This window comes from Sphaerodactylus townsendi, linkage group LG13 (genome assembly GCF_021028975.2).
Source record: "Sphaerodactylus townsendi isolate TG3544 linkage group LG13, MPM_Stown_v2.3, whole genome shotgun sequence".
NCBI classification, from domain to species: domain Eukaryota; kingdom Metazoa; phylum Chordata; class Lepidosauria; order Squamata; family Sphaerodactylidae; genus Sphaerodactylus; species Sphaerodactylus townsendi.
In genome coordinates this window covers 32,340,052-32,363,215 of record NC_059437.1, presented here as the reverse complement: position 1 = coordinate 32,363,215, position 23,164 = coordinate 32,340,052, and the positions used below count along the sequence as shown (strand labels likewise).

Genomic DNA, 23,164 nt, shown 5'->3' with positions numbered 1-23,164 from the left:
CCCAGACATTCAGATTTGTAAAGGGTTCAGAACACTAAAGTGTTCTCACAAAGGCTGGAAACTGACATTTCAGCTTTAAGAGCAACCACAGGGCTGTGCACAAGCTTTTGCACTGATTCCATGCCAAAGGAGAAAATCTTTATTAAGTGACATTTCCAGTTTTTCTGCTCAGAAAAAAAAAAAACAGAAGAGGAGTCCTAAAAATGTTGAGAAATAAAATGTGCTTCTCTCAATTTTCTGCTCCCCCCTCCCCCAATTCACCCAACCTCTACTTAGGGGCAATGCTCAAAGCTTCTAAGCTAAGCCATGAAATATGAGCCACTCTTAGAAGCACAGATGAAGATTGTTTGTAAAATATGGCTAAAGATAAAAAAAAAATGTACACAACAGATGCAATCAATCAATCGCTGTCTGCCACCGCAGTTTGGGTAGGATGGGGCTGAGCTTCATTACTACCCCAGCCATTAGTAAGTGGAGGAATCTCCTTCCATTCACGTCATTGGGACTTGCTGAGGAGACACATCACCCAGCACTTAATACTAAAAGATGCTTTGCAGGAATCGTGCCCTGCTGTGACACAGCACTTTGGCTCACCTGCTCCTGCTAAAAAAGCACACCCTGTATCCCAGCAGTGGCTGGACTTTCTGTACGGACCAGCTCATATTTCCTGGCTCAGCTGTGCCATCTCAGCGTCCTCCACTCAGAAGCGCCTGCCAGCCCCCCCCCCCCCCCCGCCCCCAATCATGTCCAGTTTTGCTATTTCAGGTGTTCCATATTGATTCTGCTGTGTGAAGCACTTAAAAATAAAGGAGCTATTTGCAAGCGACCTTGTGGCTACAGATATTCTTGAAGTGATTCTCCTCTTGGATAGGTCAGAAAAGCATACCTTCTGGGACTCAGAAGGGGGCTCAGTTTTCCCAAAACAAAGGCCTTCTTTGTTCACCTGTCACCCTGTGGATATAAACAAGGTTTGGCAGATGTTTGACATCCAGAGCAGCGTAATGCAGCTAAGCCTGGTTATTCTGGGTGGAGTTTCCATGTGTCAGAATGTCAAACACACACAGAATGTCCAAGACTCCGCCTTCAGTCCAGGAAATGCTGAGCTGGAGAACCGTTCTGTTCCTGTCGCCCAAACAACTGTACAGGGTTTCCTGTCCACCCTTGCAGGTATTCACTCGCACTCCACTCACCAGCCTTTGAGATTTGCGGGGTGAGTTGGTGGGCTGGCAGGCAATGTATACGTGAACACTGAATGCAAGAGCTGCCCAAAAGGAGATGAAAGGCTGCAGGGACACACTGTGCCTTCAGTGTCAAATCCAAAGCGTGCAGAGGACAAATGCCCCAACCAATAGCAATTTCTCAAAATAGGCATGGCTCACAATGCAAAGGCAGACCTGGGTGCAATCTGAGGACCACCTATTCTTGACCTTAGGAGGGCATTGAAAATGGGCAGGTAACTGGGGATGGTGTTACCAACTTCCAGCTGAGACCTGAGATTGATGTTCTCCTGGAATTACATCTGATCTCCAGATTACAGAGATCGGTTCCCCTGAAGGACAGGGCATCATCAGAGCTTGGACTCTATGGCATCATATCTCCCTCCACTCCCAAAACACTGACCTCCCCAGGCACCGCCCCAAGTCCCCAACAATTTCCCAAGATGTAGGGAGCTGACAGCCCTAATAGGGGGCCCTTTTCTTCTTCCAGTCTGGAAAATCTTTTGTCCAAAAGAAATGCCACCTTCGTCTCACTTGTCACACCCAGCACAGTCCTCTCCTCAGGCTCCTGAGGTGCCTTTTCTCTGGCCTTAGACAGGACTCAACTGCCTCTGATAGCCATAGCAGCCCTTCCCAGTTGGTGCTTAGATGTCTGCTGGACAACAGCTGAATGAGTACATCCTCCCTGACCATCCAGGCTCTTACCCTTTTTATCCTCTCCCACCAGATTGGGTTGCACCCCTGGTCCTTCCCCCTGGCTCTTCCTTCAGAGCCTTTTTAAGCAGCCTGGCTGCTCCTCCCTGGTTCTCAGGCTGGTTCTCAGGCTGCCTTTGTAGCTGGTTTGAGCCTTTCCTGGGCAGCTGGGCTGCTCTAGAGCCTTCCCTTGCTGGTCTGGCCAGCCTGATGGTGGAGAGAGGCTGCTGGCCACTGCCAGGCCCTCCCCCCCCCCCCAGCTGCTCCTTTGGCTTGTGACCTTCTACCTTGGGCTGTTTCCTTCTTGTGCCTCCCAGCCACCACAGCCATCCTGGACCCGGGACCATCCAGGTAAGAGTTCTTCCTTGGAAAGTTGGAATGAACCATAGCAGGGGAATCAGGGTCTGGAGGAGCAGTCTCTGGACATCACTCTCCATATGTTTAACCTGAATTCTATGACCAGAAAACTTTGCATGTGTACATCACGTTGATTCTGCTTCTTCTGCTGGCCATGCTACATGAGTTTATCCCCCTTGACCTGCTCCTGGACTCTTCATCTGTTTGGAGATTTTTCCACTTCCAAAGCTGCCTTTGCAGTCTTGAATAGGGCTTAAATTAAAACCTATCTTCTTGTATTCTGCACCCTGTCTTTGGATGGTGTGTAAACGCCTGTGATCAGTTGTGTAACTGCAGGTCTCCAAAGAGGCTTCTTCCTCCTTGTGCCTTTTTAGGTTCTTGGTTCTCAAGCAATGTCTTGGAAGGAGGATGATGTGGCACCACCTCAGGGCTTAATCCGCTGCCTGGATCATCTCGTCATGACTGTGAAAAGCATCGAAGAAACAGCAGCCTTCTACTCTCAGGTTCTGGGCATGGAAGTCATCACATTTAAGGTGCTCGTGCTTGAGCTGGGAATGACACTCCAGACCACGGCCAGGACCACTATGGCTCCCAAAGGAACAAAAAGACCCAAGAGATGCAGGGCAGGGGTCGGGGTAGGGTTGTAACTTCACAATGTGAATGCAAAATGAAGACACAGAGCAAAAGCTCAAGGGGTGATTGCCTTGAGTCTGCAAGCACATCACATTTTTAATCCTTATTGTCTCTTCCAAAATGTCAGTATCATGTTTACCTGAAGGTGAGGCAGCTGCCACTCCCTCTGCAGGTGCCGGAAGTGCAAGGAACTGTTTCCTGTAGAGCAGCTGCACCACATCATAGCATAATCAGAGACAAAGCACCAAATCCATTTGAAATACTGGAGAAGTGCAGATATTCTGACTGGACTGTGTGTAATACCAGAAAAATGCCAAGTTTAATACTGGCTGCAGAATTCCTTTGCCCTACTGTTTTATCTTTTTTTAAAATTAAATATTTCTTGCACTGAAGGTTGTATTCATAAGGTTGGATCCAGGCTAAATTTTCCGCTGATAGGAAGGGAAAGGTAATTTCTGCCAGTTTCCCCTTTCTGCAGCTGAGCTCTGTTTTTCCCTGTCCCCAACAAGCAGCATTTTAGGGAGATCAGTAGGCTGTAGTGAGAAGAGGCATGTTCTGGGGAAAGAAGTGAATTCTGTCAGTCTGGCTCCAACTCATAGGTATGAAAGTCTGCAGAAAATGCCTGTTCAGATTCTATAAGCTAGGATGGAGATGAGCTAAGTAGGATAACTGGGGGTCAGGGATGGGCTTCCTTGTCCCTCCCCCATAGCCAGCAAGACCAGAACAAACTATGGTAAATATGCAAATGTTTGCAATTGTGCATAATTTGCCGAGATCACAGACATCAAACTTTTCTGGATGCAGAAATGTGGACTAGCTTTGACATGAATGTTTATTTTTATTTATATCCTGCCTTCTCCTGCAGGGCTCAGGGCAGAAACAACACAAAATCCATATACAAAAATAAATAACCAACAATACAGCAATTAAAACAGCAAAAAACCAACCACAGCTGGCGATAACCCCCCTCCTTACTGCACCCGTGGGAGGCCAGTGATAGTGGTGGTCAGGCTGGCTGGCTCGATGGAAATGCCTGGTGGAAAAGCTCCAGGCCCTGCGGAACTCATTCAAGTCTTGCGGGGTCCTGATACTACTGGGGAGCTTATTCCACCAGGCAGGGCCAGGGCTGAAATAGAAGCCAGCCAGACATCCTTCAGGCCAGGGATCTCCAGAAAGGGATCTGATTGGGCAATACGGGGAGAGGTGGACCCGTAGGTATGCAGGTCCAAGACTGCTCACAGCCTTAAAGGTTAACACCAACACTTTGAATACAATCTGGTACTTGGTCGGCAGCCAATGGAGTTGGTACAGGACCGGAGTGATTTTAACTTGTATTTAAATGCAGGGTCCACTCTTTCCTCTTCCCAATGCAAACAAGCCCTTTGGGTGTGTCTCAGTCCCCTTATTTCCATACAATTTGCTTTCAGGAAGCCCTCAGTTGCCAACCCCATAACTTAATTCACTCATTTTGTTAACAGGAAAACCGCAAAGCCTTGCATTTTGGGAACCAGAAGTTTAATCTCCATGAAGCAGGGAAAGAGTTTGAGCCCAAGGCCCACCGGCCAGTTCCAGGCTCCCTGGACATCTGCCTCATCACAGAGATGCCCCTGGAGCAGCTAATACACCACTTGAAGGTCAGAAGCTGCAAGACAGTGGCTGGCAGAAGCCAAGGTCCAAAATGGGGCCACTCTGGAAAGGCCCTCCCTCAAAGCTGGTACTTCACAAATGTATTTGGCAGCCTCTTCAGAAAGTTTATGCACCTTCATCTACTGTTGTCAGACATGCAAGAATGTAGTTTCATACAGATGTTAACATGCATGGGAGAACAAACTCCAGAACCATTCCAATCAGTAGAAATAATAGTCTCTTAGCACAGCCCTCTGAACTCTGCCCTCCAGACGGGAGTAGATCCACTACCCAATGGGGCCTTTGACCCAGCAATGTATTTCAGAATGATTAAATGGTTGATGATATTGAAAGCCACTGAAAGGTTTAGAAGAATCAGCCCAAGATGGTTTTGGTCCCAATCCCAGGCCTGATGCCAGATTGGATCCAATTTAGCACCACGAGCCCAATGTCTGCTCTATGAAAAATGTTGGAGAAGGTGATTGGGAGGAGTAGAGGTTGCTGAATGTTACGCTTTCCTCATTTATTCTCTCCCCCAACCCCTTTCTTACAGGCCTGTGGGGTGAAAATTGAAGATGGCCCTGTTCTCAGAACTGGCGCAATCGGTCCAATCACATCTGTTTACTTCCGAGACCCAGACCAGAACCTGATTGAGGTCAGCAACTACAGCTCTCATACAAGAAAGTAATTGTTCTCCTGTGGATTAGGGCCTGATCAGCAATGAAAAGATCAACACCCTGATGTCTTTGTAAATTCTGACATGAAGGGAAAAAGATCAATAAGAAGTAATTTTTCAGCAAATGTAGGTGGCCTGCCTCACATAGATCCTCACAGGCATCTCCATCTCCGATGGGTCGCATTTGTTCATGTCCTATGTCAGTGATGGCGAACCTATGGCATGGGTGCCAGAGGTGGCACTCAGAGCTCTCTCTGTGGGCACGCACACACGGAGTTCGTCATGTGGCCTGGGCCACTGAGCATGATGTGCGTGCACTGCGGTGAGCAGGGAGGACTCAGCTGGCGGGCCTGGTGCCTGTGCTCCAGGTGGCTGCTGCCCAAGAGGGGGGGCGGTGCGCAGAAGAGGCAGAAATGCTAGAGAGGCACATAGCAGTTAGCGCGGGACTTGCTGGAAGCTAGAGCAGGCTGGCCCCTGCTTGAGCGGGTGGGGCGGAGGAAGAGGGAGCCAACCATTTTTTTCTAAACTAAAATCTCAGCATTCAGGTTAAATTGCCGGGTTGGCACTTTGCGATAAATAAGTGGGTTTTGGGTTGCAATTTGGGCACTTGGTCTCAAAAAGGTTCACCATCACTGTCCTATGTGTGTATTTAGGGGTGCAACTAAATGTGAGATTAGCAGGACCTTACCAAGATTGTGCTGATCTTAGATAAAGAGAGGGAGGGTGATTTAAAGTCCAGCATAGGCAGGTAGCAGCAGGGAAAGCGGATTCCTCCCCTTGCCAGCATTCTGCCCCTGCTTTGGGTTTGCTGTTCTTTCCAATGGGAGGGAGGCACAGAAGAAAGGAGGGCTCTTCTTTCTCCTGACTGTGCAAACTGTGGTATAAACACTCCTTCCATACATACATAGAAAGAAGCCAGCTTGTACACAGACTCATTCTCAGCTTGTACACAGACTCATTCTGCACAACACAAATAAAACATTTTCAGGACATTAAAAAAAGCATTTCGGGATGGAATTCTACACTGTTCTCCCCCCCTCCAAAATATTTTTTATTTTATTTTTGCTCAAAATGAACTTTTCTGAAAATGCTGAACTAGCTACTTTTTTCCCTGAAGTTGCTTTGAAAACATTTCCTGCTTGCCGTGCAGAGAGAAGGAACCATTTCATTTTTCCTGCCCAACTTGTTACGACTCTCACTGCGATTCTCATATCATGACTTCTTAACTTCAAAGATCTCTCACTGAAAACAAAACAAAAAAGGAAAAATGATACATGCATGGAATCAGCTGAACCAGCAGTCAAAACTAATTTTAGTTATGTACTTTACACATGGAAATAGTGTGCAGATGAGCTGTGAGCAGAGGAAACGTCCGTGGGAAGCTTCTGCAAATAGTGGGTGGCACGCAGAATCTTGAAGCAGCGGAAAATGGCACGTGCAGGCTGCTCAGAAATTGAAAATGAGGGGGGGGAGGGGCAGGGACAGATAGAAAAAACCAAAACAGTTCTTTTAAAAATATATTTGTGTTGTGCGAAATGGCCCACTCATACCCTGCTTGAAAACTCAGGAAGAAGAATTCAGGCCTTGGATTTACCACAAGATGGCAGGCTTGCTTTCCTAAAGAGTACGGTGCACCCTAAAGCCTTTAATAAGGGCCTTCCTGCACAGCCAACCTTGCTGGAAACAATCATCTCAGCAGGTCATTACTAAGAAAGGACGTCTGCATGGAAGTGCCATGTTCACTAATAATGTTGTAATAAATGGTGATCATGTATAAAAGTATAGTGCTTGTTCTGTCTGGTGCGGAAGACATCTACCTGGTAACCAGAGTCTTTGGACCATTTCCTGTCTTGCAAATAAAACAATCGGTTTCTATGTTGAAATTAGTATAGTAACCATTAAAGATGGATAAATTTTGTGACTTACTGTCCTAGTCATATTTCAAGTATAAAATGCTTCTTATTTCCAGAAATTGCATGTTTGGATATGTAATTTAAAAAATAAAATCCTGAATTTGTTTTCTGTTATGACATTAACAGAAAAAGGGCTGTGAAAATATTTACTGACCCCTCGCATCCTGGACATAAACTGTTTCAACTCTTACCCTCTAAACGTCGCTACAGAGCACTGCACACCAAGACAACTAGACATATAAGAACAAGTTTTTCCTAATGCCATCAATACTCTGTATTAAACAAAATAATTCCTCGATATAATGTCAACCTCTTTATTATATAGTTATTATATAATTACTGCACTATTTTTTTTCATCATTCCTATTACCCATCTCCTCCCAATTATGACTGTATGACTATAGCCTGTGCTGACATTTCATTTTATTTTATGATTTTACATTTTATGTTTTTATTACTATTGATTGTTTCCTGATTGCTTACTAGACCTATATGACAATCATTAAGTGCTGTACCTTATGATTCTTGACAAATGTATTTTCTTTTATGTACACTGAGAGCATATGCACCGGAGACAAATTCCTTGTGTGTCCAATCACACTTGGCCAATAAAGATTCTATTCTATTCTATTCTATTCTGTTCTATTCATTATTGTCACTGGATTGTGTAAAATTGCAGTAATAAACAAATACAAATTGGGCCATTCATTTTCTTTTAATACATTTTTCAATACAAGCTGCTTTTAATACACTTTTGTCATTTGAGAAATGGAAGTGGAGACCTTGAAAAGAAAGCAGGCACTGGAGTTATTATATGGGTTAACCCCCCCCCCCCCCAAAAAAAAAAAAAACCCTGGAAAATAAGCCCTGGAGCCGTAAAGTCAAAAAACCCTTTTAAATGCCTTACCGGTATTTTTCTGGTATTTGTCCAGCTAAATACAGTTAAATACGCCAGTTATTCCAATCCAAAAAAACCCCCTGGAAAACCCTTTTTTTTCTGGAAAGGCGAATAGCAGCAATTAAAAGGCTCTATAGTTGCACTACCCCTTTTTCCTCCCTTTGAACTGGCTTCCAGGTCAACAGGAGAGAGTGGGGCCATGCTGGCAGGGGCTGATGGGAACTGTAGTCCATGAACATCTGGAGCACCATAGATTGGCCACCCCTGCTCTATCTTAAAACATCCCCAGACCTCCAGATAACTTCCCCATAGGCTATAATGAAGTTTTTAAAAAATCAGATTCTCAAATAAAACATAAATCTGAATGCCCCGCCACTGTATATTGGAGATATAAGGAATGCTGATATTTTTCTGCTGCAGTATCCCTGAATCTGAAAAATACTTATTTTTTTCCACACACACCCCTATTCTATGTGATATGGAAAAATGCCAGTCCCTCTCTTCAACACCATGGACAGCTCCCACAGGTTCTCCACTACAGGCCACAACACATTCTCAGAAGTCTCAACTCAACTCCATTATTCCATTTACCAGGTGGTCCCTAAGATGTACAAACCTTAGTATGAGAAACCTTTATCAGTTGCATTAAACATGGGGAGGTGCACATGTTTTGGAATTCAACGAGATAGCAGCTGTTGCCAGAAGTGGGCAAACCCAAAAGTGGCTGTGCGGTGGATTGTGATGGTCGAAGGTAGTGGACGGTGGGGCTGACAGAGCGTCTGGTTCTTAAGAAATGCCAGTGGTTATATATTTCTGTGACTGCTCTTCAAAAGAACAGAATTCACGTGGAACCCCCAGAACCAAACACCAGCTGTATAATAGCCCAGAAAAGGAAGCCCTCTGTTTAGACGAGGCACCAGTGACCAACCTGTTTGACTTGGGCCGATTTCTGATTTGCGAGTCTTAACAGATGTCCAACCATGTCACTGGCTGATGCCACATTCTGCCTCTGATGATAAATAGAATTGTTGTAGGCAAAACAATTCACTCTTGATAGAAGCAGACATCCTGGAACAAGCTCATAATGATGCACTAATGGGGCTCCAGTCCAAGTATACCCCCATCTTCTAAGGAACCCACCTTGTTAAATCTAACCAAATGCTGATGCTCAGTACTCAGTTTAATTGGGCATTCCATGGGAAAGTCATTCAAACAAAAGCCTTATATTGCTCATAATGCTGTCAGTGAGAACTTTGATACTGATACAAACAGCAAGTGTGATTGAGTATGCAGAAAAAAAACCCATTGGTCAGTTGGACTTCTATGGATCTAAGGCTAGACCTTTGCTACACAAAGAGGAGGAACACAACAAAAACAGAAGGAAAGAAAGAGAAAGAGAAAGAAAGAAATGGAACTACTAAATGGGAAACACAGATAAATTTTTTGTTGTTTGCTTTTGGGGGTCCGCCTCCACAATAAAACCATTAAGGAAAGAGTTACTCATACACAGATTCGAAAGAGAAAGCCCCACACAACTTTCAGTTTCTTAGATGATTGCGTCAAAAGGAATATTGATATAAAACACAGCAAACACTGATTATCACACCTCAACCTCATCCTAAAAGAGATTTATAACAAGTTCCCACACAAAGAAACTGATTAAAGCCAGCATTTCAGGTGTGTGTATGTGAGGCGGAGGGGGCAATAGTTCTTCCTGGAACTTGCTACATCCCAAATGGGAACAGTCATCTCTCCCCTTACAAATCCAACATGGATCTTCTCAGCTTTTGGCTAGTGGCAGAGAAAGGCAGCATCTGCCTTAAGGACCTCTGCAGCTTGACAGAGTTTGTTCCATGTTCTCAGGCAAAAAGTTCTTCAAAGTTTACCACAGAGACCAAATCCTGATAGGGAGAAGTGTACTGTGGGGGATGGAGGGGAATATGGCTTCCTCCTGCACTTTCTTCCCTTTTCAAGAATCACCACCACCAGGGAGAAGCACACTGTGAGAGGAGGAGGGGAGTATGGCTTCCTACAGCAATGGCTGCTGGGAAGGGTAGTCCTTGCCCCTCCAGCAGAAGCTAGTATCTGGGTCCTCCTGGATGGCTGAGGACTACACTTCCCAGCAGCCCTTGCTTTTTCTGGTTCATCATCAGAAACACGCTGCTCAGTTATATAGTAAGAGTCTAGATTTTAAAAATCATAGCCACATGATATGGGTCATATTTGTCTGCCCACTCAGTCTGCCATTTGTCATGCCCCCTCCAAAAATTCACTGCTTAGACCAGTTATCTAATTAATGCCTCCTGGTGAGTCCAACTCTGGAGAGAAGTAATCAACTGAAAATTGGAGTTCCTGTGCTGAGAGAAGTTAAATGGTACTGTGAAAATCCATGTGGATTGTTTGTTTCATGCACAGAGAAATTCCACCTGAAACAGGCACGAATGTGTGGTGCCAAGGCTTGGTTGCAAGAGGTTGGTAATCTCCTGTTATCCTATTTCATTAAAATCAAATAAGTTGTCCCCAAGCCAAAAGATATTTGCTGCCTGAAGCCCTCTTTCATCTTTTCTCCAACTTGTACTATTCAGCCAGAAGCATAGAAATGATAGGCCAAAGCAAATTTACTTTTACTTCTCTTAGATGCTTGAAGACCTAAACATCTGCCTGAGAGGTCCATGTCTCAGAGAGTTGCCCCATGTTGGATTTTTCCATGCAGCTATTAAAAATGGTAAGGAGCCATGCCAGAATGAAGGAGGCAGGCCATGTTGGACAGCGCTGGACTCCTGACATCCTGCTAGAAAGTTATTTGCAGGGAAACATCTGCAAGGGAAGTCTTCATGCTCCTTTCACCTTCGAGTCCCTTGGAACAAGGGGTCCTTTCTGAGGGTTGTTTATGATGGTGAACAAAGGGCTTTGGTGGGTTACTTGTCAAGCCCCAACTCCTTTTGGCACCACAGTCAGCCAGACGGTGGGGTTTTATTTACCTGGCTGTCTCAGCCTTTCATTTCCCTTGGAAAGCAGACCCATTGCTTTAGCCATCAACAGTTGCTTTTCCTTAGCAAAAAACAGTATGGTTTCCAAAGGGCAAAAGATTCCACAGGCTTCTGGGCCCAAAGCCATCATTGCCCTATTTCCGAGGAATGTTTCTTATATTGCTTTGTGGGAGGCTAAATGTGGGAGGCTAAATGTGCCCTCTGACAGTGGACAGACCTCTGCAGATGGGGCTTCCTCCTGAGGGGGAAGGGTGTGCCTCTATGGACTCAGTCTGAACCCAGGAGTGTTTTCTCCCCTGGCACAGCAGAAAGAGGAAGGAGAGAAGGGAAGCCTTGGTGAGGTCGTCAATCATACACCATTCCCTATCTGAGTAGTTTACAGTTGCAAAATTATGATTGGGAGTATTGATTAGGACCTCAAAAATCAAGTATTTCCTGCAATGAAAAAACAATGGTCCATGGACAGCCCTTTTGTGCCTCTCTTCAACCACTCTACTGAAACAAAGGCCAGCCCTCAGCTTACTCTTTTGTTTCAATGCAACTTTTTGCATTAAATTTACAAATTTGATGAAATTTGGTGAAAACTTTCAAATCTGATGAACCAACTCATTCCAAAAGCCCTCTATGAAAGGCAACTGGCATGAATGTCATCTATGAATAGAACATGCATGTTCAATTATCATCTCACAATCCACCAACTTGATGTGTGCGTATTCTTACAAGGCACGGGTCTTTTACATGTGGGTTTTGAATCATGTGCAGTAGCCTCCAGGAAATTCTAGAAGCAGGTCAGGCTGCTTAGTATGATTTTAGTAATATGATTCGACATGTGATGCTATTAGTCAATGGAATAACTTGTGCAGGTGTCAACGGAAAGATAAATGGTCTTGAGTTTGGATAGACGTAGCTGTGCAAAAGAGACAGGTCCCCCCCCCCCCCAAACTGGCTGAAACCTCTGAAAAAAAGAAGGAAAAGGGAATACTCCATATCTTATCCTCATTAATCACTCATGTAGGCAAATTACTGCTTGCTGAATATCAGTTAGTCCAAGTAGGATTATGTGTCAAAGAGGCCCAGGCATCCCATGAAGGTGCTTCTTAGCCGCTATATTCTTCTTCCTAAGACTGTCTCATCTCCTGAAACACTGAATCCCTTAAAGCAGTGGTTCCCAAAGTGGGCAATGCTACTCCCTGGTGAAGGGGGGCTGTGGGATTACTAAGGGACAAGGAGGTGGCAGGGGGTGCTGGAGGTGGACCCATTCAATTGTGTTGTTCATTTATTTATAGTCGATCAAGCTATGGAACCATGCTGGCAAATCAGGTGGAAACTATCAGAATTTTCTCTCTGACTTTGAAAAGCTGGGCCTTAAAGGGTCTAATGGGTCCACTCAATGGGCTGTTCCAAGCTATGGGTAAATAAGTGGAGCATGAATGTCAGCCCTTCCTGCAAATTTGCCATGTAATAACTAAACAAAGATAATATTTGACCCTCCCCCCCAAATGTAATGGTTGTGCAAAAACCAGCTGAGACAGGTGGTGTTTGGATTTAACTGCAGCTCATATTTGGATTTAATTGCAGCTCATATCCCAGTAAAGCTTGAGAGTAACTCAAAGCTGAAAGAGCTACTGAGAAAGGGCCAGAGGATGAAAAAGTCTGAATTAGGGAGGCGAACTGGGGAATATGACAGTGAGATCCTTCAGCCTGACCTGAAAGATTGGAGACTCATTGTTTGACACCACAACATTGATGGTCAAATGAGGCTTTTCATGGAAAATAGACACGAGTGACAGGCCTCTGCTTAAAATCTTTTATTTATATTTTTCATACAAATAAATTAACCTTGTAACAATCAAGATCGTTTCAACAGATTTGGAGAATTGTTCCAGAGTCAATGCAGGCATTGGATCAGACCCAGCCAACCCCTTTGCCAGCAGGCAAAGGTTCAACATGGCTGTGAAGACATTGTTACAATGCAAGTAACATTATGAGTAGGAGAACTGTTTCCAAGATGGATTACTCTTATGTAAAAATTATTAGGACAGCTAGTCTCCAATTAGATATTTGAAGACATGAGCTGTGACTCATGAAAGCTCATACCCTGCCAGAAACTCTGTTTGTCTGTGAGGTACTACTAGACTCAACATGGCTACTCAGCACCCAGGTAAAACATGGCTACCCAGCACAATCGGTTCCAGTTAGTCAGTTATTCATGTTTTTGTGCAATCTATTTGAACATGAATGGATGCCCTCTGTGTACTTTTAACTGTCCTGGTGGTGCATATATATTGCCAATTTATGTGCAAAAGTAATAAACACTTTTTAATCTCAACCATTAATTCAAGATTTAAACTATTACAGTACAGATTTGCTTTTGCTAAACATAATTTGCATAAATTAAAAATGTTATTAATTCAGATTCCGAGTGACAATTCTTCCTCCTCAATATATTTGCACCACTGAAATATTTAGAAAATCACTTCCAAGTCATGAATTTATCTCCCCTTTTTCAATAGAAAGAAAAGATCTATGTGTTATATAAATGTGGGTTCCAAAAATATTTAAAAGCAAAGAGCAAAGATAATCAGTTTCCTCAACAGCAAGGAAACCTTGTAACCAAACTTGTAGCACAAGCTCATGAGATCCACACTTAAAATCAAACTTTCACTAAGAAAAGAAACATCATAAAATGCAGAAACCAAAATCTCCACCAACCCCCCCCAAAAAATTCATTGCAGCTCTTCGACTCCCTATATATTTATCTGTTTCCTATCTGACCAGCAGAACACATAAAATAATTTAAAAGCAGAATAAAACAAAGAGTCCAGTGGAATGAATCATGAATAATCACATTAATAAGCTATTCTAAGTGTGCAAACTGGTTTTGAATTTGGTAGGATATCCTATACAGTTTAGAAATTGTTTCCCATTTTTGTTGTGATGGTAGTTTAGAATTTACTTCATAAGCTTTACAGACAGGAAGCCAACAAAGAACTGTCTGTAAGAGTCTCCAAGGAGTCCACTGTTTTCACCAAGTGATCTATGTTGTCCTTGGAAAGAACTTGAGAAGCATTGGTCTGAAATTTTCTGAGAAGAGATTCTCTGCTCAGGGGTCTCCTCCAGTGCCCATAGAAACTGTCACACCGGCCTGTCAGGATGTCTCCATTCTGCAGGATCAGGTTCACCTCTGCATACATCTTGTCAAAGTTGGCCACATTGTCCTTGGGGTGTTCCACCATCACCTTGGAGAGCAACTGCATGAGCTCCTGGCGGTGGAGATTGTCGTTGCTGAAGGAGCAAATGCTCATTTTGCCATCTAGGAGGGCAGTGCAGGCATTGAACTGGAAAGAGTGCCTGGCCTCGTGTTCAGATTCAGGGAAGGGCCTGTTGATGTACTTAGATATTGGCACCCTTAGGATAATGGTGTGGATAGTAGAAGGGGTCAGAGAGCCAGAATGGTTGATGAGAAGGTTCCTGGCTGAGAGGGCAGCCTCCACCACCCAGTGCATTCCCAGATGGGCTGGAAAGCTCTTGAATGCAATGTCCTGCTTCTCCAGGAGAAACTCATGGCTGTTTGTGGACAGTGGGAGTGGCCTGGGCTTGTAGTCATCATAGAAAGCATTGAAGCCAGCACAGCCAGGGATGTCGTCCAGAACTAAAAGGTTGGCTTCCATCCCTCGAGCAGCTAGGAGTGCTGCCTCTAAGCCAAGGCGGGTGGCATTACCAATGTGCAGCGGTTTGGCCGAGGTTGCTGCATTAGCCATGGGTGCCCCTGCCAGTGAGGCTGCGATTGCTAAGGCATGACCACACTGTGTTGCATTCAGAGAGAGGAGCTTGGCTGATGCAGCAGCACTGCCCATGGTGCCAACCACAGAGGGAGGGTGGAACCTAGGAAGGAAACCTCAGGGGTAGTCAGGAAGAAAACTTTACCTATTTATGCGAATGCCAGAAGCCACCCTGAGTACTCTGAATGTGGTAGGATGCAAATCATGTACCCACAAAGACACTCAGAGGTGCGCACACACACACACATGCACACGCACACACACAAACAATTGAAATTGCAAGTGGAGATCCCAGCCTCCTTGATTGGCCTGGACCAATTTCAAATATGTTAGCAAATGCAAATAAGCAGTGATCAGAGCGTTGCCCCCCGCCCCAACAGAAGTCGGCCATGTTTTTACTGCCCGGTTGCTAAAGGACAAAAGCTTTGCCCACTAAGCAGGTTCCAAAGAACATTTACCTCTTGGGAATGTTGTGGGCTTCACTGGAGAAATGCATCAGCCTCCCCTGCACCTCAATGCCCACATTAAATGCCAGCAGGAAGTCCAGGCCGTTTGGTCTGGAAGCAGCAGGTGCCATCTGGGAGGCTGCAAGGAGAGCAGGCAGGATGGCCCCCGAAGGGTGAGTGGCAGGGTGCCAGGTGTCATCAAAGTCCATTGAGTGAACCTGAAGGGAAGGGGAACAGGTGGACTTAGATGTGATTGCCAGCAAGCCTCACTAATTTGTGGAATATTATTTATTTCATTTATACCCCCATCTTTCTCCCCAGTGGGGTCTCAAAATGGCTTACAATATTCTGCCTTTCTTCGTTTTATCCTCACAACAGCCCTGTGAGGTAAAGTTGAGAGTGTGTGACTGGCTGGTGGGAACTGTAGTCCATGAACATCTGTAGTCACCCAGCAAGCTTTGATGGGAGAGTAGGGACTTGCACCTAGGTCTTTCAGATCCGATTCTGATTTTTTAACCAGTACTATAAAGAATATCCCTTGAGGAGGAGGCTGCCAGAATCCTGTTTTTGTGAAACTAACACATTCCTGGCCCTGACGTGTTTCTGTGGGAGGCTGGAGTCCTGACTCTAAATTCAGTTGGGACTCAAATGGGAGAAAATTGTATCTTCTTTTCAGTCACTGCAAATAAAACACCCATGCCCAGGTGGTTTTTATCACCTGCTTCCTCCCTCCAAGCAATTCACTCTCTCAAGCAGAGTTCTTCAAGGATTACAAAGCAGAGGGAAATCCTTACCGCCACACCATTGACAAATGCTGCCAGAGGAGGAGGCAACTTCAACCCTTGCCTTCCATAGACAGAGCTCACCGGGCTGGTGGGGTTAGAAGAGTACATTTCCTGTCAATAAAAAGGGAAAACCCAGTGTGAGAAACACAAGGGCACTGCAGCCCCACCTATCAACACTCTAAGGACTAGAGATCTTTAGAGTGGATGGGAAGCCAGTACTGAGGATTAATTGAAGACAGTCCTTCCTGTTTATAAAAGCAGCATAAGTTTAGGCAAACATTGCTCACCTTCCTCCACTGGCCAGCAGTTGTTTGATTTTCTTGGCATCCCTTTTTGCCTTGTGCTGTTCAGCTCAAGTATCAGAGCCCTCCTGTGACTTCCCAAACATCCCTGAGTCATTCCAAGTGGGGCTGGATTCTCGGCATTCATCTATATGTCCTTTTTTCTTTTTTCTAAGCCAGTTTCAAACCAACAGGTCTGAAAATCCTCATTTTATTCCCAGATATCCAATTTCATCTAGCCCAAATGTTTTGCTAGGCTAGGTGCTGTTCTCAGTAGTACCCAAACCATCTTGACCCTCCCTAGATCTGAGCTTTTGTGTAATGTCTATCCCTGGCAAGACAAGAGGCAGTTGCAATTCATTGTGGTTGATGAAAAAAGTCAAGTTCCTGGAGACAGTTGAATTTAAATAGCAGTCCAAGGGCACAGAGAAGACAGTCCTTGTTTCTTGTTCAAGCCAGTCTGGTAACTCATAGGCTCTTGGGTCTCTGCATAAAGCCTTTATAGAACCCCTGTAAGTCACACATGCCATCAGAGGCATAGCAAGGGGGGAAAGCGCCCGGTGCACCGGTGCATCCTCTGCCTCTATCCCACCCCGGAACGCCCCCGCCATGCCCCTGTAACACCTTCACCACACCCCCACAGGAGCGCACGCCTGGTGCATTGTGCCCCCCTGTCCCCTTGGAGCTACACCCACCTCCTGCCCAGGCCAGAGGTGCTATTCTTACCCTGAGAATTACAATGCCGCCCAGGGACAACAGCTATAGAATCCCGTGCAGTGCGTGCTGCCAACCAGCCCAACCCCAATGTTGTCAAGGATCATCCGTTTGCTTCGATGACGAACCACATCAGAGAGGTGGTCAGGACGGACATTATAGATGAAGGATGCAAAGCTGCCAGTAACGGTTTCCTCAGGCGTGTTCCTCTCCAGGGCTGTCAAGATGATAAAGGAGAGGTATACCAGTGGGAAGGTGCTGCATGGGTTAATGCTTACAAGCTTGCCTGGAACTCAGTCTGGCAGCACACAAACCTGTTTTATTTCAGTGAAGTAACACATCACAGAAATTAGAATCACCGAGATGGAAAAACTAAAGGTTTAACAGAGAAAGAGTCACGTTTTCCACCATCCTCACCCAACTCATGAGAAAAAGGAATTGTGTGACCAACCATTTGGTCTCTGAAACAGGTAAGTTACCTGAAGGGTGAAACAAGGAACTAGAAATAGCTAGGGTCTTTGTCATTTCTGTGATGGAACTGAGGGAGAATTTTCCTATTATGTATTCCCTTCCAGTTTTCTCCCCTTTCCAGTTCTATCCTCACCATGACCCTGTGAGGTAGATGAAGCCAAGAGCTTGTGACTGACCCAAGGTCATGCCTGGCAAGCTGGAAGGAGTGGGGATTCAGACCTGGGTCTCCCAACATTCTAGTTTGACACCTTAACCACTACACCATGCTGCCACTCATTCACATTTGTCTGTTACATGTTTATCCCACCTTTCATTTAAGGATTATCCTCTCCTCTGTTTTATCCTTAGAACAACCTTTGAGATGGGTTGGATCACCCAGTGAGATTCATGGCCAAGTGGGTATTTAAAAGTAGATCTCCCCAGTCCTGGTCAGACACTGTAACCATTACAACACTGGCTCTTAAAATAAAAGACAATTGTAGTTCCCCTGTATAAGCACCAGGTCATTACTGACCCATGGGCTGACGTCACATCATAATATAGGCACACGATGGGTCTGCCATTGCCCTCCCCAGCCATCTACATTTTGCCTCCAGCAAGCTGAGTACTCATTTTACTGACCTCAGAATGGTGGAAGGCCGAGCCAACCTTAAGCTGGCTAACCTGAAACCAACTCCGATCAAGATCAAACTCAGGTCATGAGCAGAGGTTTGACTACAGTACTGTAGCTTTCCACTCTGTGCCAAGTGCTCTAAAAAGTAAAGGTACCAGGTCATTGCTGTGCAAACACCAGGTCATTGCTGACCTCTGGGGTGATGTCACATCTCATTTACTAGTTTACTTATATCATACTAATGGGAGTGTTGAAGAAAATATGTTAGATGTCTAAGCCAAATCATCACACTCCATTCATTTCTCAAAGTCTGTTGTTTGGAAAACGTGGCCACTCAGTCATTTATTGCCTTCAGAGAAGTGTGTGATACAGAAATTATAGCAATTTGGCTTTTATACTATTCTATCTTGTTTGTTTTTTAAATAGAACTGCTATAAAAAGACACGTCTGAAAAAAAGACAAGTTGGCAAACATACTTTTGATTTTTTACATTATCTTGCTTTAGATTCTGTTCCTCCTCTTTCTCTAAGGACCTCAGAACTGGTTGCTTCTGGCTCCCAGGGAGTATCTGACCCAGTGGTAGGGTCAGACTTCATTAGCTTCTGATGAGGAAAATTACCCTGTATCTTCAGAACATGGATGTTCTAGTAGACACCAGACAGACAAATACTGCCCCCACCCCATGTTCTCATTTGAATCTCTGTAAATTTACAGCACAATCCTAAACCTGTTTTTTTTATCCAGAAGTTAATCTTACCAAATTCAGTGGGCCTCACCCCTTAGTAAGTAGCTTCAGGCTGAAGCTGTGGACCAATGTGAATAAGCATGGAATTGGATAGATTCATAGCCCACACAAAGTTTCATTTTCCATATTGCTGCATGGCAAGGTAAACTCATAGAGCTGAGAAGGAATCTGCAAGTCTAAAACCCAGATACATACACACTCACAAGAAAAGAAAGACAAGAGACTAAGATTTCTACATCAGCTGAAGCTGCCTAGGAAAAGAGAGAACTCAAATGCTACATTTGTTTGGAAATATCCTCAAATATGCAAACACCTTTATAAAAGAGAGACAAACCTTTAGCAATCACCTTGTGCACCTGCCTGGATGCAGCAAAAACCATCTGAGATTTCTGAAACAGAAAGACATGGAATTTGTCACAGCAACTGAATAGATACATTCGGATGAACGTGTCCTTTGTCACTCTTTTAGTCCAGAGCTGTTAAAACACACCTAGATCAAGAAGGAGAGAGGAAGCAAATAGTCTGTATGAGTAAGTAGAGTAGGGAGGAGAAGGTCAGTTGGAGGAAAATAATTTTTTTTCAAGATTCCTGGTCGCTTGTCAAGGAAGGTTACAAAGTCTAAATTCAGAAACAACAGCACAGAGAAATATGGAATGCAATAATGCAGTAATTTAAGATCTCAGACTGGTAAAGAATAAAGCAAGTTCTGAAGTTCTCCAAAAAACAAATGACAAGATTGACTTAATCTTCTCCTCTACAAAGGATACAAATGCAAACTTGCCAATGAGATCCAATATTCTATCCGGTAGGAAAGCAGAACTATGTTTTTAAGAGAGAGAGTAAGAAACCATGGTCATAGAGAAGACCTTGGGCAGCTTTCCCCCTAAGAAACAGTCTTTACCTGCAGGGTAGAATAGACCATTCTGATGGCTCTTTGTGGTCTGTGTTCCAAAGAGAGGTTGGAGTTATGTCTCTGACCAGCTTGTGGCCGTCAGGTTTTATATCTCTGTTGCAAACAAGCTTTAGATGATGACATCAACCACTTTGTGGGTAGGGGCTCCAGATGGTGGTTTTTCTGGTTTTGAGGAAGTTAATTGAACAAGTGAGAACAATACTGGGGGCAGAATTCAGGAAACATACAACTGCAAACACTAGAGATGCCCAGAAATGATACACCCCAACGCATCCTGGGCTCCTCCCATTTTTTCTGGATGATTATAAAAGTTGTTGCAGACCAGGAAATGACAAGCAGAGAGGACAGAGCTGCCACTCATTCAAAATATCTCCCAGATCAGGTAATAACTCTAAACATAACAGACATTCTTCTGACTGCATTCTATGGTATTTTGTTGCCTACATGACTTGTATCTCTATAATTCCTTGAATTTTTGTCTCTTGGTGGTTCATTCCTTTAAATCTAATGAAGGGAAATCAAAAACTATGTTGTGTTTATGCTCTGGTAATGGTAATATAATGTTGTGTATTTGGCAAGCTTGATCTTTGCTCAATAGAAGTCATTTGTTGCATAGTGTCTTATGTGGTTATGACATTGAACATCGTGTGTTTTTGTCGATACACAAATAGATACTATATGAAGTATTAATTCAACCCAACATCCATTCTTTTGGAGAAGTATAATGTGTAACCTTGGTTAAGGAGGCAAAAATCTGAAAGTATCATTGCCTTTTAAAGCCATTAATGTTAAGTATTATATCTATTTAATTTTGTTGTTGGTATCTTTATCCATAAATTGCCTCAAGATCTGTTTTAGTATAAAGGCAGGATAGAGATCCTCTAAACAAAAATTATAAACAATAAATGCAGCAAAATTACTTTCCCCAAATTTGGGCCTGGCTAGCACAACAAATTTGGCAGAATCAAATTTGTTAGGCTGGTCTTATGAGAGCTTATGAATGCCAACATTAGCTTATACCAAGCTTATACCAAGAATAAAATTTGGTTGATCTTAAAGATGTCACTGGACTCAAATACCTGAATCTGTCTTTTTCCAAGATATGTTGCACTCTGGATAGGTGTTCATTCACCTACAGGAATGATTAAAATGTGAATCCTCTGGAAACATTATTAAGTTTAATTGGCAAATATATAAAACCTGGTTATATGTCCAACAGTCTAAGCCATACTGCAAAATAAGGAGAGATGTTACCCAGAGGTCTAGTTGAAAGAGGAAACCAGTGCCCAGGAATCAATGCCAGTAGAAGCACCTGTCCTAGAGGGATGTAATAAAGGGCTTGAGCAAGGATTCTGATGAGTCTCAGGTTTGTTATGTTCTCAGAAACTGTTATGTTCTCAGAAACGGTTCGATGTCTCTTTGTGTTTCCATACAGCTTGCTGCTATCTGACAGTCTATGGTCTTCAGAATCATGTTAGAAAGACAAGGGAGCCAAGCTAGACAGACCACTCTCTGCTGAGGGATATCTGCTCACTCAGGTATAAAAGTCTTGACAAGGAAATAGTCTTCTTAAATCAACCTAGTCACTCATCTCAGTTATTTAACAATTGGGGCCCAGATATAGCCTAACATGACCAACTGGTTCTGGTGGGTTTTCTGGGCTGTGTGGCCATGGTCTGGTGGATTCACCAGACCATGGCCACACAGCCTGGAAAACCCACCAGAACCAGTGGAATCCGGCCATGAAAGCCTTCGACAATAACATGACCAAGTTTCCCTAGCCAGCATCTGTTTTCATGCCCAGATAACTTTTTACAGGCTTCTGCGTCATCTCTTCCCTGTCCACCACCGTTGGCTTGCCCCAAAAGGCATCTTTGGATGCCGTTAAGAATCCTTTGCCACCTTAATGTCCAGAAGTTAGCTATTAAAGAACAATCATCAACTGTCTGGTATTAATTTTAGTATTTTGTGGCTTGAGGAAAAGTCTGGAGGAAAAAAAATATGTGCACAAAATTGTGATGCTGGGACCTGAATGGAACTTTAGAGTTTTGAAGTACTGTCTTTGCAATCCAGAGTTTCAAAACAGAGTCTGGAGATGGAAAATCCCAGTGGGACGAAAAGAGAGAGGGCTGAACCAACAATGGACTTTTTGCGAAGAGCCAGCTGGGTCTGAGTCAAATGCTGCAAAATTAGGGGGTAAATTGCTAACCTCCTAAATCTATACACTGGTGCCCTTAACTCTTAATATTTACAGTTGTTCTCCATTTTGATATGATTCATTTAAGCCATATTACAGATGCTGGTCAGGGATACCTAATTAGGCCAAATAATCCAGTTTCATTCCATATTTTTAAGCCTGTGAAAAAAACTGGCTGGCCATTATTGGGGCAGGAAAAGAAATATAATTATCTTTCTCCAAGGTGCTCGAGGCAGTTTACATGGCTTTCTTTTCTCAGTTTGATCCTCATGAAAACCCTATTAGGTAGGTTAGTTTGAGTGACTGACGGCAACACTACATGGCTTGACTAGGAGGTCTAGCCCTAGTCTGACCCTTTAACCACTTCTCCCACCATTTATTGGCTCTACAAAGAATTAGACAGATCTTTGGTTTGATCCAACGCAGTTCTTCTTGTGTCCTTTTAAGATGATGCTTTTGCACCAATATGGCATCACCCACAGTCTTGACAGATCTCAGAGGTCAAGAGAGACTCTGCAGAAGAAGGCAGTGGCAATCCACCTCTGCTTCTGACTTGCTTAAAAGCCCCTTACTGGGGTTGCCAAAAATCGGTTGCAATTTGATGGCAATTATGTGTGTACAATTTGTTAATGCCCATAGATTTTGCTCTTGGAGATCTGGATTTATTTATCCTTTCTGCAATAAGAACTGCAATCTACTAGCAACATCTCCCAAGCAAGCACTGCTGAGCTGAAATGGAAAGGGGCAGGTAGCAGTCCTATGCAATTCCTTCCCAATCCCAGCGGATTGTGTCCATTTTCTTTAGCCTCAGATAGACCATGGAAAACTGAGAAGATATTTGCCCTCAAGGGTTTTTTTTCTCAAGCCATCAGAGGACAGAAAAAGAAGCCCAGCCTGCCTCTTATTCTAAATGTGGAATAGACTTGCCAGTGCATTTAAAAAAACAACATTCATATGCACAGGAGGAAAGATTTGAACAAAGAGTTAGAGTGGAGTTCACTCACACGGCTTATGCAACGGATCAATTTAACCTTTAGGACGCAAGAGCTTATCATTTTAGATTATTGAATTTCACTTTCAGTTCTGCTTAATGGCCTCTCAGCACCACAAACCCACTGCCCCTGTGAAAGGTGTGTTCATTTAAGGAGCAAGCTGGCTTAATCTATATATATAAAAACAGAACCATGCGTTTGTTGCTTCAAGAATAACCCTGC

General features: G+C 43.9%; 2 protein-coding genes across 3 annotated transcripts; one reads left to right on the top strand and one right to left on the bottom strand.

Annotated features, from left to right (window-relative positions):
* The first annotated feature begins 1,087 nt into the window (after window positions 1–1,087).
* GLOD5 (glyoxalase domain containing 5) lies at window positions 1,088–5,397 on the top strand. 2 transcript variants are annotated; one of them, XM_048514987.1, is made up of 4 exons: window positions 1,088–1,167; window positions 2,642–2,770; window positions 4,379–4,534; window positions 5,080–5,397. In XM_048514987.1, the coding sequence occupies exons 1-4, from the start codon at window positions 1,096–1,098 to the stop codon at window positions 5,212–5,214; spliced, it is 492 nt and encodes a 163-aa protein (XP_048370944.1). In that variant the 5' UTR covers window positions 1,088–1,095; the 3' UTR covers window positions 5,215–5,397. The 2 variants fall into 2 exon arrangements, with proteins under 2 accessions (XP_048370944.1, XP_048370943.1); XM_048514986.1 differs by having other exon boundaries at window positions 2,642–2,800.
* A 7,567-nt stretch (window positions 5,398–12,964) lies between these two features.
* LOC125443008 (cis-aconitate decarboxylase-like) lies at window positions 12,965–22,657 on the bottom strand. Its single transcript, XM_048514841.1, has 5 exons — window positions 22,649–22,657; window positions 17,041–17,205; window positions 16,026–16,127; window positions 15,244–15,449; window positions 12,965–14,888 (listed from the first exon to the last, which is right to left on the bottom strand). Exons 1-5 carry the CDS (start codon window positions 22,655–22,657, stop codon window positions 13,970–13,972), a joined length of 1,401 nt encoding a protein of 466 aa, XP_048370798.1. The 3' UTR covers window positions 12,965–13,969.
* Window positions 22,658–23,164: the final 507 nt, after the last annotated feature.